Source organism: Odocoileus virginianus, unplaced genomic scaffold (genome assembly GCF_023699985.2).
Source record: "Odocoileus virginianus isolate 20LAN1187 ecotype Illinois unplaced genomic scaffold, Ovbor_1.2 Unplaced_Contig_3, whole genome shotgun sequence".
Taxonomy (NCBI): domain Eukaryota; kingdom Metazoa; phylum Chordata; class Mammalia; order Artiodactyla; family Cervidae; genus Odocoileus; species Odocoileus virginianus.
The window spans coordinates 1,656,499-1,673,107 of record NW_027224320.1 but is presented as its reverse complement, the minus strand read 5'-3'; the positions used below and the strand labels follow the sequence as shown (position 1 = coordinate 1,673,107).

The window sequence follows — 16,609 nt, the reverse complement described above, 5'->3', positions numbered from 1 at the left end:
CCCACAAGGCTCTGCCGACACGCCCAGGACCCCTCTTGAGGGTGGGGACCCCCAGGTTCCCCTGCCCCGAGCTGGGGCCCTTGCGGTGGGTTCTCCCCACTGGGAAGGAGAGACTAGGCGGGATCGACAGATCTGGACCACCCCGGGGCACCCTCGGCGCTCCCACGGGCTGGAAACGTGGACCCCACCTCAGTGCTGACCCAGGGCCATAGGCTCGGGCTGGGCGGGACGCCCTGCACCCTCAGCACCTAGACGGGCCCCGCCCCCAGACGCGCCCCGCCCCCCAGACGCGCCCCGCCCCCCAGACAGGCCCCGCCCCGCGAGCCCCCTCAACTCCTATCGCAGACAAGGACTCACACAGACAGCCCGAAACCCGAGGCTGCCTTTCATACAAAAGTCTTTAATAAAAATAGCTCTGTGCAAAACCACTCCCAGACGGAAGCAGCAAACGCGCCCTCCTGCCAGCTGGGGGCGAGACGGGTGGCAGGGGCGTCTTCGCAGCGCGCAGGAGGCAGCACAGACATCTGTGCTCTCAGGGGCATCCCCAGCTGGCCGCCCCCACCACCGACGGGGGGGCGGCCACTGACACTTGCAGGCCGCGGGAGCAGCCCGTCCTACATGCTCAGGACACGCATGCGCGGGCTCTCACGTCAGCTGCACGTGGCTGGGGCGACGCCAAGGGGTCCAGCCAGCGGCCCTCGGGGGCGCAGGTGTGCGTGAGCAGGGCGGGGAGGCCGCGGCAGGGCGCCTAGCAGCCCAGGAGCCGCCGGGCCTCCTCGCTCTGGGCCTGCAGCGTCTCGCTGGCGTACTTCTGCAGCAGCTCCATCTTCTTTCTGCGCACCAGCGCCTCCTCGATCTGCGGGTGGCAGGGGCAGGCTGGAGCGGCGGCCAGGCCTGCGTCCACGGCCCCAGCCCCAGCCCCCTCCTCCCAAAGTCAGAGCTGCCCGCAGGGACAGGAAAGACCCAGAAAAGCACGCGGCGGGCCCGGCGTCCTACCTCCTGCTGCGATGGCACCGGCACGTGCGCGATGAACTTCTGCTGCCCGTCCTCCCCGCCGTTGTCCGGGCCGCCCTCCTCGTCGGACTGCAAGCGACAGCAACCAGAGGCTGTGCGGAGGGGACCTCGAGAGGCCCCCGCGAGCAGCCGTGTAACAGGGGAAATCAGTCCTGGGACACGCTCTCAGCAGCGCCAAGTGCAAGAGCCAACACTGCACCGTGGATGGTGCGGCCTCCTGCCCGAGGAGGAAAAGCAGCAGAGAGGCCAGCGACCTCAGCGAGAGCCGGGCCTGGAGGCCGAGGCTGCGAATGGGGAGCTGTGTGAAACCTTTATGTATTTCTCGGGTTGTGAGTCATGTGAACATATTATCTTTGTGACCCCGTGGACTGTAGCCCTCCAGGTTCCTCTGTCTGTGGGATTCTCCAGGCCAGAATACTGGAGTGGGTTGCCATTCCCTTCTCCAGGGGATCTTCCTGACCCAGGGATCCAACTTCTCCTGCATTGCAGGCAGATTCTTTACCATCTGAGTCACCAGGGAAGCCCCGAATACATTATCTATTTTTAAAACTAAACTTGTAAAAAGGGACCACACGCACAGAAGCATCACTCAGACGCTGCCTGAGTCAGCAGAGCTCACTCACGACTAAGGAACGGCCCTGGGGGCCCGAGGGCAGAGGAGGTCCGTGCGGAGCTGGGTCCACTGGCCGCCAGTCTCAGGGCCAGACCGTCCCGTCTGCCCCCACCCCACCAGTGGGTGGACGCATAACAAGAAAGGCAGCTGTGGCCCCGGGATCCACACAAGTGATGGCACACACAGCCCCGCACACACGGGTCACAGCAGGCAGGCTCCTCGTGGAAGCCATGCCGTCAGCATTCAGGACGGAGCCTCCAGGGCCCCGGGGGAAGGACCTGCGGGACCTCTCATAGCACCTGCCTTAAATCTATGATGATTCCAACACAAACGATTTTTTAAACCCTTTGGTGCTTTTCCATCACTCTTATGATGAAGGAAGACCCGTCCCCTGGGGGGGGTCAGGGCCCCTGCTGGTCCCAGCTCACCTCCCACAGTCTCTGCTCATGCCGAGGCCCCGCTCTGGGCTCTAGCCACCAGCTGGTCCTCTGGCCCCGACACTCCCCTGGGGCCGTCCGCGCATGCTGTCCCCTGCTGCCCCTGCCGCCACATCGACTTCTGAGCTCCACTAAAGGGTCACCTCCCCAGGAAGTGTTCACGGCCCCGCCCGCCCTGCAACGCTACCCAGAGCTCCTGTAACACCTGCCGTTTTCCTACGGGGCCTGCTGACCCGGCTGGCCCTGGGATCTTGAGCTACTGACAGAGCGTGTGGCTGCGAGGCCCCTTGAGTGGGCCTCACTCACTCATTGCTGGCCACCAAGTAAGCCAACACCCTGTGAAAAAGCGAACAGGTCATTTGCACCAGAGAAAACCCTGGCAGGGCACGCTGCCATCCTGCTTCAAACGCCTGCTGAGGGCACGCCCCACAGCTCTGCCAGCTCCCGAGCGACCGTGCCCAAGTCGCCAAGCTCCTGAGCCTGCGTCCGTGTCGCTGCCGTGTGGGCACACCACGCGGTGTCTCACAGGGCCCGACCCGTCGTCCCGGCCTGGCTGACTGCCCTCCCTTGGCCCAGTTCACAAATCCACTTCACCCTGGGCCAGCCCGGCGGGGGAGCTGGGAGCAGGGGGCTCTGCCTGCGGGGCCGCAGCTCCACCCCACCGGGGACTCCCGAGGCGGCCTCTGCTCCGGTTTCCCATGGTAAGGTGGGCGTGGGGGTTTAGGACCCACAGACACACTACCGGCTCCGCCACTGAAGCTCAGTGAGGTCAGGGGCTTCAAACGTGCCTACAAGTCCAGGCCCAGCAGGTCCAGAGGGCCCAGCTCTGAGACGCAGGTAAGCCACCCGACGTGGAGTGCAGGTCCCCGAGTGCCCTCAGCGGTCCTCACTGGGACCCCGAGGGGACCTTCACCCCCGTCCGGGGTAGACCGGACCTTGACCCCGACCCCGGCCTGGGCGCCCTGCCCCCCGCCCGCCACGGCGCAGCGGCGCCGCCGCACCTCCTCCTCAGCCACAGCGTAGATGTTCTCCTCCTCCTCCTCGTCCTCCTCCTCCTTCTCTCCTCTGGCCAGGCGGGCCTCTCGCTCTGCTTTCCACTTCTCCACTAGTTCGGCTCTGTCTGCAGACGAGGGACAGCAGGCGTCAGTCACTCTGGCCTCTGAGAAAGCTACACGCCACTCAGGGCAAAGGTGACTGACGCCTGCCCCCTGCAAAGGGTGACCCTGCTCCGGCCCCAGCAGGCAGGCACCAGACGGAAGGGCAGGGTCCCATGGGAGCTCCAGGGAGGCTGGCGGGGGACACACCCAGATCATCCCCGGTTCAACACCCTGAGGTTCCTCAAAAAACAAAATCAGGACTAACACATGATCCAGCAATTCCATTCCTGGGTTCATACACGAAATAAACAGAGGTACTAATTAGAAAAGATACAGCATCCCAAAGTTCAGAGCAGCACCATTTACAACAGCCAAGGCGTGGAAGCAATGGAAGGGTCTACTGACAGATGAATGAAGACAGACATATGATGGAATCCTGCTCAACAAGGAAGACGCTGTGCCATTCGCAGCAACGTGGACGGGCCTAGACAGTATCGCACTAAGTGAAGCAAGCCACAGAAAGACAGACACTGAAAGCTATCACTTACTTGTGGAATCTAAAGAATACAACAGGATATATTGTGTGACACAGGGAATATAGAAAATATTCTTCCAACAACTTGCTAGTGGAATATACCTTTAAAAATTGTGAATCATCATACTGTGCACCTGTATATAATATGGCACATCAACTATACTTCAATTTTTTACAAAGTCCTAATAGAAAATAAACTCCTCAGAAAAAGAAAAAGAAAACCTCCTTTTTGGAAGGTGAGAACAGAAACCAGCCGCCGGCAGCCACGCAGCGACGCCCGCGACCTACATCTCTTCTCATACTCCTGCTCCAAGGGCACGATGACGCCGTCGTCCTCGTCGAGGTAGCCGTAGTACTCAAAGTCGATCGCCTTCATGAGCTCGGCGCGCGTCTTTCGTGGAGGAGGAAGGGCTGGAAGAAAGAATCCATCCGCTTAGCCGGGTTCCCCTCACAGCCACACTCACGCCGCCCCACACAGCGCTGAGCAGGCACAGAGCACGCGTGTTCCTGAAAACACCATGAGACGGGCACTCCACCCCACTAGGAACGGGGCCACACACGACTCCCCTTTTAAACCAGCATAGAAGGAATCTATCGTAACTTAAAAAGCAAAAACAAAAGCTAGCAAAGCTTTATGGAGATGAGCGTCACAGCATTGTTCATACAACAGTGAAAACTTGGACCCCCCCCCAGGACTATGAACTGCCTGGCAAGGGGAGGGTGTCCTGTGACCCCCTGACCGCGGCTTCATGGGGTGCTTTCACAGGAAATGCCATAATGGCTAATGAAGACAGAAGAAACTGCAAGCAAAAAAGATCCATGAGAAATTCCTGAAGAAAATACATTCAGACTAAGTATCACTGTTCAAAATATGTAGTAATTCTGGAAAATCAAACGGGAAATGAAAGTCCAGCTGACTGGTCGAAGAATAAAAGCTGATTAACTGAAGGAGAAGAAACCTGTAGGTATGAAAATTTCAATGATTAATAGTAACTGAATTCAACTGTCAATTTCATTAGTAATCAGGGAAACAAAAAATAGAAGTAACATACTGTTTCAAGTAACAGCAACAATGTTACAGTTGTGAAGATGCTGAAGTAGCTAAAAGCCTACACAGGAGGGGTGGTCAGAGCCAGCATGGGTCAGCCCTGAGACTCATCCTTCGCGTCGCTCGGCTTTGTAAGGAGGACTAGGGGGGACACGGACGGTCCTCACACGACGGGCGCAGGTATGGGGAAGCCCCCTTCCATCGGCCACGCAGGTGCCAGCGACCCTGCCCGGCCCTGTGCCTCGAGGGCCGTGCCCAGGACGGGCTCGGAGCTCCGCGTGCGCTCCGGCCGCAGGAGGGAGCTGGGATCCAACTGACGCCACCGGGGCTCACCCTGGGGTCCATGCCTGAAGCGTCTTGGTGGTGCGGGATGGTGGTAAACTGTCGCTGAGAGAGGACATGCTCTAAGTGGATAACGGACAGCCTGCCACCCCAAAGGAGGGAGACAGAGAAGCGCTCGCAAGACGGACGCCGCAACGGCAGCAGGAGCAAGGGCTCTGGGGCCAGCCATTCCTGAGGACAAACGCATCAGTCACAGGAGCCAGGAAACGGGCTGCTCTGCCTCCAGGGAGCCGGGCTGGGGCCACCTGTCACTCAGGCTGACGTGACTCAGCCGATGAGACAGGCAGGGAAGAGCAGGGAGGGCCTGCTCTTCAGACAGACAGCAACGGCGACGGGGCAGCCCTAGCAGAGCACTGGGACGGTGGAAGAGGGGGCTGTGCTGACATTTAAATTACACGCCTGAAGACTAACTTGGGCACTTTCTTCCCAAAAAAAACAACCGATGCCTGGAAAACATGAGAATAAATTTAAAGTCAAAGTAAATGCAAAAACAAAAACACAAACACAGCACCACCTCACTTTAGGAGCCTTAAAAATCAGAAAGGGAATACACCCAAACATGTCAACAACCATCAACTGTAGGATATGAAAATGTGGGTGCTTTTTCTGATTTTCTGTATTTTACATGTCTATAATAAAATTTTATTGCTTTCGTAATAAATGGTATGATATTTACATTCTGAATTATTTTAAGCAATGTCAATGACACATGCAAAACTAGTTTGCACACATAATCAATTTAAGAAGAAGCAGGGCTTGGGAGTTCCATGCTGGTCCAGTGGTTAGGATTCCAGGCTATCACTGACAGGGCCCGGGTTCAATTCCTGGTAGGGGCACTGAGATCCCAAAAGCCTCCCAGGGAGGCCAAAAAAGAGAACAAGCGGGGTTTCATGAAGGCAGCATTGGAAGCGGTCAGCAGAACGTCAGCAGGGGGAGGAACCCTGGTCTCGCCCTTCTCTGCTTTCCACACTTTTTCCTATGGAATGCTTGGACTGCTTTTTGAAAAGTCAAAATTAAGATGCAGGCAAACTCCAGACCGGTGGCATTCCGGAGGTGCCCAGAGCCAGGTGTCCGGCTCGGAACCACGCATCTCCACTGGTGCACAGCGGCGTGGGCCCGAGGTGTTGTCTGTCCTACAGTTAAGAGTTTTTTCAGCCCAACGAGTAACTGAAACATGAACCTGAGTGATGGACCTCAGCGCTGCCCCAACAAACGCCAACTGGGACACTCTGCGCTCACAGCGTCTCTGTGTTCACTCGGAGACAAGTCTGTGCAGGGCCTGCAACCCGGCGCCCCGCAGCTCTGGGTTCCCGCTCCCACCCAAGGTGTGCCCCGAGCTTGCCACTGCAACGCCCAACGCGCGAGGTTCCCATTCACACCCGGGAGCGGTGACCCCCAACGACACGGGCAGTGCCCCGCACACGGCGCCGCTACAACCAGAACCACGACCGAGGCTGACGCCCTCTCCAACACCGGCTACTCACGCTCTTTCTCAAACAGCTCTCTGACGCCGGGCAGGTCTTTCGCTGCTCCGAAGTACTTGTAACCTCGATTTCCTGGGACTTCCTTCCCTTCGTGGTCCAGCATCTTAGGGCCAACTTTCTTAGGGGGAAGGAAAAAGAGAAAATGGATCTGATCAGTAAACCCACTATTTCCATGTTTCCAGATATAGTTGAAGACAGGGACGCTAAAAGTAGCAAATATTAATGGACACAGAAATACACTTCAGTACTTTCTTTAATCCTTTTAAAACTCAACCTAAATGGATGATTTAAGTAAATTATAGTATGTTCAGGATAACATACTATAGAACATAGAATATATATAGAATATAGAACATATTCTGTAGCTGACAAATGACAGTTCGTACGACTCACTTACACTGGCTTAGAAACTGCTTGTAACACAATGTTAAGTGAAGAAAAAAAAAGCTTTAAAAAGTTGCAAAAAATCTACATGACAACTAGTAGAAGAGGACAAATGACATATCCAGAAGACGGCATTCTCTCCACTAAACGCGATGATGGTGACACCTGCAGGCCACAGGAAGTGAGTCTGGCCGAGGCCCTGTACGGCAGGGGAGAGGCCGCGAGGCATGGAGCACGCGACACCGCCAGATGCCCGAGCCAGAGTGAACGCCCCCAAGTGTGTTACTCTCACACCCTGGAAAGAAACGTCAACTCTTTAACGTTAGAAAACTCCAGAAGGAAATAGATAGAGACGTCACTACTGACTCTGGGAGCTTCCGCAACCCTTCCAGGATGGGTAACAAGGGGCACTCACGCCGTCCGACAGGGAGCTGAACCAGTGTCACAGAAATAACGAGGATGCGGAGGCAGTGTTCCCAGCACACGTGCTCAAGGAATGTGAAGATAAATGCCTCAGTTTAGGCCAGGCACTGACCCGAGAATTATGGCTCTGTGTTAAGAGGGGGCCAGATTAACACACAGAAACACTGCCCATGTTTCTTACATAACTACACGACAGGCCACTGACCAGATACAATTGGTTCAAAGACCTGGGCAAATGGGGCAGGTCTGGGTCATGAACTCCACTACATGTGTCATAATTATCAACTTGTTAAAAATCAAAATAGAACCGAGTAGAAAATATCAAAGTGCGGCAACAATGCAGTGTGGTACACCAGGCATCTTTTCAGCACATCTTCGTGGTACTGCACTGTGACACAGTGACTGTGTGTTTCATACAGCCGGTCACAGTGCTAAAAGCCTGAAAGTCACCGTTTCAAAATAAGTGCCTTAAGGAATCCAGAGGAAAAATAAGAACCCAAAGCAAGCACAGAGCAGCCTGTCTCCAGGCCCCCTCGAGCACAGAAGCCGCAGTGGAAGGGCTGTCCCTGTCCTCAGGAGGCTCAGAGACGCACGTGCGGCACCAAGGTCATCTCCACAAGCGGCCCAGGGAGACGCCTGGCCGGTACACACACTGGGGCCCACGCGGGGGACCTTCTACCCCACTGGCCCTGTGCTTTCACGGTTCCCGTGCACACACACCAGGCCCTTTCAAGGCTCCTTTCGTTTCTCGAGGGCCTCGTCTACGGCCGGCCTGCGGGGCTGCAGTGAGACAGGACCCACGCTGCCTGCACGAAGCTCCCGAGCCGACCCCGGGCCGCCGCTCACTCACCCCGTAGTCAGGACCGCCCAGCTCCTTGATCCGGACCTCCCAGTGTCCCTTCTCTCGCAGCAGCTTGTTAATTTCATCATTCAGGTCGCGGATCCGGAATTCACCTAAACCAGCTAAGAAAAGAGAAATGTCGCATCATTTCCTGAAAATACCGCTTCACGTCATACCCCTAAGAGTGAGTGTCAACACCGACAGAGGTGGGCAACGCAAAAACACTACTTCAGCTTACGAGTAAAACCATCCACACCAAAATCACGGGAGGGTGACGATTGTGAATAGAGTTCGAGCAGCACCAGAAAAACTCTGAAAAAAAAACTTCCTCCTCAGCAGCAGCCAGAGAAATACAAACTGAAGCTGTCCTGCGGCTCCATTTACACCAGCTCTAACGTATCACAGCTCAGTGGTGGGGCACTCAGCGTCCAGTGTCGGCCAGGGCGCAGGGAGGCAGTGTCAGCCCCGGGGCGGGCAGCCTGTGACGGCTCAGTCCTTCCGGGAACGCAGTCTGCCGGTCCCGGGGACACCTCTGACAAGGAGCCCCCAGGGCGGATTTAAGGGGATGGCACAGGAGTCTGCTGCGGCGCTGTCACTGGCGACAGGGGCATCCCACGAGAGGCGGGGAGACGTTCAGGGATCCTTGACATGCTAAAGTGCAGCGCCCTGTGCCCACGGGGAGGGAGAAGCCCTCCTCTCCTCCACTGAAGCGCTTCTGTCCCCTCGCCAGGTCCTTGGACCGCTCGCCTGTGCCCCTCTGTCTGGACCCCTTGCTCTGCGCCCCTGGTCGGTCTGTCTGCCTCTCACCACCATGTTATCCTGATGCCTTTTGCCTTACACTGAATCTTGAAATTAGGTATTATGGGTACTCCCAATTTTGTTCTTCAAAGTTCTTTTGGCTACAATTTCATACGGAAAGGCAAAGTTGTAAATTTTACAGTTCGTCAACATAAACCGAAACACCATGCTGGGTTTCTGTGATAGATTTTAAAAGGGAAAAAAACTGACCTCTTTCTGATGTTGAGTCTTTCCCTTCACAAACACTATGTCTCCATTTCACTGGTTCTTTACTACCTGGCATCACTGCTTCATAGTTTTCACCATACAGACCATGCGCGTATCTTACTAGATTTATATCTAAGTATCTCTTGCCTTTTGATGCTTCTGTAAATAACACTTTTAAAAATGCTCTAGTTCCAAACGTTACTGCTAGTACACAGAAATTGGACTGACTATCTTTGTATGGAGTTTCTAGTCTGTCATCTGGCTAAACCCAGTTATTCACTGTGGGAATCCTTCTGTGGATTCCTTGGGAAATCTACATAGAAAACTAGGTCGTCTCGGAACAGAGCATTTTTCTTCCCTTCCAGTCTTTGAGTCTTTATTTCCTTTCCTCACTTTACAGTACTGGCCAGGAGTTCCAGTACAATGTTGAATGGAAGAGGTGAGACTGGATCTCTTCACCTTGTTCCTGATCTTGGGAGGACAGCATCCAATCTTGCAGCATTAAGCATGACATTTGCTATAGGCTTTTTGGTAGAAGTGTTTCATCAGGGAAAGGAAAAAGTTCCTGTTTATTCCCAGTTAGCTACCTGAGTTTTTATGAATGCATGAGAAACTCTGTCAAACACTTCGGCATCTACTGAGATGATATGGTTTTTCTTCTTTAAAATGATGACACAGTGAATTAATTTTTGAATGCTGAATCAACCATGCAATCCTTTGTTGAGATTTTTATGGCCAAATTCAGTAAGGAATATAGGCCTGTAGCTTTTTCCTTTTCTTGTAATGTCTTTTTCTGATTTCAGGATCAAGGGAACACATACTAAAATATACAAAAAGCAAACTGGGAAGTGTTCCTTCTTCAATCTTCCAGAAGAAACTGTGGACCTGGTATTCCTTAAATACTTGAACTGGCCAGTGGAGCCATCTGGGTCTGGAGTCCTCTTTGCTGGAAAGGTTTTAACTATGAATTCAGTTCCTCTAATAGATAAAGCCCCTCCAGATATCACGAAATGCCCGGGGCAGGCGGGGCTGGAGGGAGCAACGCCACCGAGGGTTCGGAGCCACTACTCCATGTCCTCTGAGGAGCGGCCCACCTCAGCTAGGCTGCTGACTGACAGCCCTGACCTGCGTCGAGCGGTCCCCGGTCCTTTCAACGGTGAGACTGCGGTGACATCCCCAGCCTCATTCCTGCCGTTACTGACCTGCGTCTTTTCCTCTTCATCAGTCTAACTGGACTAGAAGTTTATCGACTTTATTGAACCCACTTTTCATCTACTTTCTCCACTCATCTTCTGTTTATTTCCTTCCTTCTGCTTAGTTTGGAATTAATTTGCTCGTTTTCCTTTTTGGTTTCTTAGGGGAGAAGCTTGGATCACTGACTTGAGACCTTTCTTTTTTTATTTTACTTTAATGCTATAAATTTTCATCTAAGCACTGCTTTTTTCATACCCTGAATTCTGACATTACATTTTCATTATCATTCAATTAAAAACATTTTCTAATTTTCTTGAGGTCTTCCTTTAGGTATATGGGTTGTTTAGAAGTATATTTAATTTCTAAATAATTAGGACGTTTCCAGGTATCTTTCTGTTACTGATTGCTACATTAACTGTGTTTTAATCAGTGAATTATACTTTGAAAATTTTTAATTATTTTCTGTTTGCTAGCATTTATTTTCCAATGCAAAATGAGCTCTATTTTGGCAAATATTCCATGTGCTCTTAGAAAAGACAGTGTACTCCTCCTTGTGAGGTGAGCGCTCCATAAACGGTGCGTGGGTGGAGCCGACTGACGGCGCTCTCAGCTCCTCTCTGCCCTCACTCATGTCCTACCTTTCAGCTCTACTGACCGCCGAGGGGCTGACATCCCCACGCCGAGCTGTGGATGCGAGAATCAAACACTTTAAAGAGAGGGGCTAGCTTACCATTCTGAATTTGAGCCACTTTTTTTGAGATCTCTCCAATGATCTGTAAAAAAAATAAAAGGTAATACGTTTTTATGACTTTTGAATAAGTCTAATAGCATAAGAAATATCTAATTAAAAATTCTTAGACACATGGTTTAAGGGTCATGCAGATAATGAAAATCAGAGACTCGCTGTTTCTGTAACGATCGAATTCGCTCAACCGCACCTGCCGTCTCCACTTCTCGGCTTTAGGCAGTTCAGTACATTCTGAGGCAAGGAAGGGTCTTCGCTCCTAAGGAAAAGCAAAATACACATGTTACCACTATCTTGCACGAAATTACAAGCTTCGTGCAACAGTCACAATTGACTCAGGCCTGAAGCCTCAAATGTCTAACCGTCTACAGACACCTGCAGCTTCAGCCCCCGGCGGGCTTCGCCAAGCCCTGAGGCTCACTCTGCTATCTCTCCTCAGGACATAACCGCACAGGCAGAAACGCTCACTGCATCGCACCTGGGACGGGAGCCGACACACACGGGAAACGCCCCTGCACCTGGCCACGAGCAACGTGGGGGGTCCTCACTGCATCGCACCTGGGACGGGAGCCCACACACAAGGGAAACGCCCCCTGCACCTGGCCACGAGCAACGTGGAGGTTCCTCACTGCATCGCACCTGGGACGGGAGCCGACACACAAGGGAAACGCCCCCTGCACCTGGCCACGAGCAACGTGGGGGGTCCTCACTGCATCGCACCTGGGACGGGAGCCGACACACAAGGGAAACGCCCCCTGCCCCTGGCCACGAGCAACGTGGGGGGTCCTCACTGCATCGCACCTGGGACGGGAGCCGACACACAAGGGAAACGCCCCCTGCACCTGGCCATGAGCAACGTGGGGGTTAATCCAAGTCTGACTGCGTCAGCCCCCAGGATCCGCGGTTCATCTGCAGCCACAGATTCAACCAACCACAACCATGCAGCTCCATAGCAGTTATTGTTGAAAGACACCTGTGTATGAGCAAATCTACGGGGTTCAAACTTGTGTTGTTCAGGGTCAAGCATCACAGAGAAATGGAAAAGTACACCTGGCTATACCCACTTCACGGCATATTTATACTGCCTTAAGCGACGACGTCGATCAGTGTTTAGAACAAATATGTGTATCTGTGTGTGGGTGCAGGTGCAGGCTGAGTGGATACTTTTAAAAAAACAAAACAAAAATACTCAAAGAACAGCATATATTAGCCCTAACCTGGCTGAGTCTCCACGAGTGGAGGTCATCCGCTGGTCTCAGGTTAGAGGTGCTTCCCAGAGCACACCCCACTTTCTAGTACTGAACATGAGCCCGGGCTGGGATAACAGGGAGACCCAAGCATCACATCACCGAGGTGACAGATCATCACACGGCCCCTGCAACAGGGAGCTTCACCTGCGTTTCAGGTGAACAGACCCTTTAGGATACAGGGAAGCGCCGGCAAGAAGAGGAGGGTCTGGAGTCTGCCGGCGCTCGTCCTTCCTACTGGAAAACTCACGAGGAAGGTTTAAACCAACCTTTACTTTCCCCTCTTCCAGCTGAGCCTGGCGAAATCTTGCTAAGGCCGTCCTGCCGGGAAGAGAGAAGACCGTTAGATCCCGCTTACAGGTCTCTCATCACCCAAGTTCCTGGATGGGTAAATGTGCTCATGCCCATGTTAGTTGTCACTCCTCACTCATATACACACATACACACTGCTGTCAAGAAACCAGAGACATCATGGGTTTCCATGTTCCAAAGAGCAGGGCTCATAAGGACTTGTGTTTTGTAAACACCCCCGTATCCCCTCTACCCACATGGCAGGTAAGGACTGTGGGAAACTCAGCAACCTGCTGCAGTATTAAAAATACTGATATGATGGGCCACCGCTCTCACAGCCCAGGCACCTCCCCCCCTACCCTGGCCACAGTGTAAGTTCTGGGAGCAGTGAGAAAACACTTCAGGGGAGATAACTACATGGGCAGATATAGGCACGCTACTTCAACACAGGGAGAGGAAGAAACGTGTACCCAAAGACCAAACAGAAAAGGAGCTCCCAGGTGGCAATTAAGCAGCATAAAATTTACAGGCAAAAGGGACTTGATACTCACATGGCCTTTTCTGCGTTTCGGGCCTAAAAGAAAAAGAGAGGGGAAGAAAAACATCCATGTTTAAAAGAGCTTTTTCTTTTTAGAAAAAGGTTTTATTTAAAGAAAAGCTTCACCAGGACACAGTCAGAAGCATGGGCACAGCAATGACAACAAAAATCAAGATGTCCAAATCCTGTGACTTGACTCAGCCGCTCTCCCTAAACTCGACTCCTCCCCGTGCCCACTCCCTTGGATCTGGCCACTCCTCCTTCAGAATCCACCTGTGTCATCATCATCCCAGACAATTCTCCTGTCATCCCTTCTTTCCAGCTAGGCTGCTCCCCTTTGTCTGGGTCTATACCTACCAGGCACTTTCCACCTAGCATCACAGCTGTCTGCTCTGTGCCAGTGGAACTTGAGGAAAGAAAGACTGGCTTTTACAAGTGAGTTTTATGGAACGATTGTAGCACTGAGGGCAAGTCACTTATCCCTGAAACAGCGTCAGGCAAGGAACACGTTTTCTGGGCTGCAGTGTAAGCAGAGTACTTGTTGAGTCCAGGATCTGAGTGTCACTCTCCACTCTCCCACTTAGCATCCCTGAGAAATTCTCTTTCAGGCTCAGCTTCCCCATCTCTAGGCAAGGATCGCACCTTTCACCTCACATAGGCGTCAGGATGGTGCAGATAAATATGTGAAGACGTCAGCAATGCAGTTTACAGGTGCTCAGCAAGAGTGAGCTCCACGTAAGTCTTTCTGACTTTTTCTTCCAACTGACACAGAAATAAGCTTGCTAAGTGCTCGGTAGATAAACGAACACGATATCTACTAAGGAAGGAAACAGAGGCTCTCCCAGGAGAAGCCATCTTCTTGAAGGCTGAGGTTGTGTCCTACCTACTTCATTAAAGCCTATAGATTCTCAGTATTTAACGTAATTCGTGAAACACCATGCTGGGTACTATGGATCTGGCCACAGTCCTTCCTTTTGAGGGAAGTCAGAGGAACCTCCCTCCCCAGTACAGTGAGTCATGTGACCAGGTAACCAGGATTACAGCTCAGTGGACATCTGTTGCGGCTGTTTGGTCACCCAGTCGTGTCCGACTCTGCGACCCCATGGACTGCAGCACGCCAGGCTTCCCTGTCCTTCACTATCTCCCAGAGTTTGCCCAAACTCATGCCCATTGAGTCTGGTGATGCCATCCAACCATCTCATCCCCAATCACCCCTTCTCCTCCTGCCCTCCATCTTTCAGAGCTTCCCTGTAGCTCACACTATAAAGAATCTGCCTGCAATGCAGGAGACCTAGGTTCCTTCCCTGAGTCGGGGAGATGCCCTGGAGAAGGGAATAGCTACCCACTCGGGTATTCTTGCCTAGAGAATCCCACGGCGGACTACAGTCCGCAGGGACAAAGGGTAGGACAGGACTGAGAGGCCAACACTTTCAAGGGACATGAATTCGGGCAAACTCAGGGAGAGAGTGGAGAACAGGGGAGCCCGGAGTGCTGCGGTCCACGGGTGTGCAAAGAGCCGGACGCTACTGAGCAAGCGAACAACGAAATCCACGGTTATGGAAACCCACAAAAAGGAGTGTGTGTGATGGCCACACTTTGCCAGAAGCATCCAAAGCTTCTCCTCTGCTAGGGAATGGAGAGAGGAGACCCCTACGCTTGTCAGAGTTCGGAAACGAGAGCCTGCGGGCTGAGGCGGCCAGTGTGAAGGAGTAATGGGGGGCGAGGGGCATATTCTCCGAGGGCTGGAGAGCGGAGAAAGCTGCTTTCTGCGCCCGGGTTTCTCATCAACCGACGGACTTCCATGACGCCTTCGATAACCTGTACGGCGCCTCGCACCCCCCACCGGCGCTTCGCCTGGTGAGAACGTCACGGTCACCGACGAACCCGCGCATCCTCCCGTCCCCGGACCCTGCCCTCGGGGGGGCTGCCCTCGTCTCCTCCGGCCTCACGCGGCGGGAAGGCCCTACGTCCCGAACGCGGGCGCCGGAGCCCCCGGGCGGCTCGGCCCCGGCCTGCCGCTCTCCTCCCTCGTCCCCGCCCCGCTCACCATGCTGAGAGGGAGCGCGCCGCCCTCAGGCCGCGCGGCACCAGCCCACGGACCTCTGCCGCCCCGGGAGCGGCCAATCCGGACGGGAACTGAGGGTTTTAGCCTTCCCGAGCCACCGGCTTCCCAGTCGGAAGGATAACTACGGGAACCGGAAGCGAGGAACCGGAAGCGAAACTCAGAATTGACCAGGGGACGGGAAGGAAGTGCAGGCGCGCTCCCGTTGGCAGCCTTCCCTGGGCGTCAGGACGTCGCACCGACGTGTGCTCACGAAAATTAAGGGCGTGGCAGAACTGCGCTTGCGCAATGGAACGGAAGCGTTTTCGACTAGGACCCGGGTGGTGGGGTGGTGCTGGTGCTGGTACTGCTCTCGCGATAACAACGGCGAGATTTCCCGTGATACCTCGCGATGAGTCGGCTTGGGCCGTGGCTGCTCTTGGAGGTTCGCGTCTCTGGGAGCGGAGACACGCTGCTGGAAATTTCTCGTCCTCAGCCCTCTTGAGTGGACGGGGGGCCCTCCCGCGGCCCGCTTGCTTGTCAGGGGCGGGAGGTTGCCTCGCCTCGCCAGCTCCCCCTCCCCTCTCAGTTGTTTATTTCGGGTCTGTGCTTCTGAGATTTTCTCCGGAATCGCGGGGTCTGTCCGAGCTTGACCAAGGCTTGAGGTCACCCTTTAAAAGTAAACGTAAGGCCCAGGGGAGAAAAGGACCGTTACTGCAGGAGCTCAGTCGGTGGGTACTGGGCACGTCGCGGGCATCAGAAGGGCCTTAGCCCAGGACCAGGGAGTCAGGGAAGGAGCCGCCGCTAGGGATGAACCTGGTGACTCCCCCCGCAGGGCCCCGCTGGCCGCTTCGGCCAGTTCTAGCACCTCCCCTTCCGCCAGCATGGTGCTTTGCGGAAGCGACTTCCTGCGATACGGGGCCTAATCTTTGCTGGGTGCTCCGGCTGTAGCCGGGAAGCACAGGCCATCGGGGGGCGCAGCCAACGTTTGTGGTTCAGACAGGACCGACGAGTGCTTGGAACAGACACGAGGGGCTCGTGCCGGAACCGTGACAAGTTTTCTCTTTAAAAGTTCAGGCTGTCCTGCCACAGTCCATCGTCCACCTCCCTGACAGCTAGGCGTGGGCTTGCCAGGAAACCCTGGCCCATGAGAATGGAATGGAAGGAATGTGTGCCACTTAGGTGGTGCCCTGAGAAGTGTGGATGTGCCTTGCCCTTTCCTCTTAGCTGCTTTAGTACTGTGAGCCTTAGGGGGCGCTCTCCCAGGCTGATGCCCGCTTTCAACCGTCTCAGAAGCCAGGAATACAGACGGGTTACCCAGGAGAGATGT

General features: G+C 54.1%; 1 protein-coding gene across 2 annotated transcripts; it reads right to left on the bottom strand.

Moving 5' to 3' along the window:
* Nucleotides 1-380: 380 nt before the first annotated feature.
* Nucleotides 381-15,541, bottom strand: ISY1 (ISY1 splicing factor homolog). Of its 2 annotated transcripts, none has more exons than XM_020872509.2 (11): nt 15,286-15,541; nt 13,252-13,274; nt 12,679-12,730; nt 11,356-11,421; nt 11,148-11,190; nt 8,228-8,340; nt 6,571-6,688; nt 3,985-4,107; nt 3,066-3,184; nt 997-1,083; nt 381-856 (listed from the first exon to the last, which is right to left on the bottom strand). In XM_020872509.2, the coding sequence occupies exons 1-11, from the start codon at nt 15,286-15,288 to the stop codon at nt 749-751; spliced, it is 855 nt and encodes a 284-aa protein (XP_020728168.2). In that variant the 5' UTR covers nt 15,289-15,541; the 3' UTR covers nt 381-748. The 2 variants fall into 2 exon arrangements, with proteins under 2 accessions (XP_020728168.2, XP_020728166.2); XM_020872507.2 differs by lacking the exon at nt 15,286-15,541 and adding an exon at nt 13,596-13,631.
* Between the last annotated feature and the right edge of the window lie 1,068 nt (nt 15,542-16,609).

What these genes read in the sequence shown, in the direction of transcription:
- ISY1 (XM_020872507.2), bottom strand. Translation starts at nt 13,616, where the DNA reads ATGCTAGGTGGAAAGTGCCTG. An exon ending in AGAGCTGTTTGAGAAAGAGC is followed by an intron (nt 4,108 to 6,570) that starts GTGAGTAGCCGG and finishes TCTTTCTTCCAG; the next exon opens with CCCTTCCTCCTCCACGAAAG. An exon ending in GCAGGAGTATGAGAAGAGAT is followed by an intron (nt 3,185 to 3,984) that starts GTAGGTCGCGGG and finishes CCTCGTCTGCAG; the next exon opens with ACAGAGCCGAACTAGTGGAG.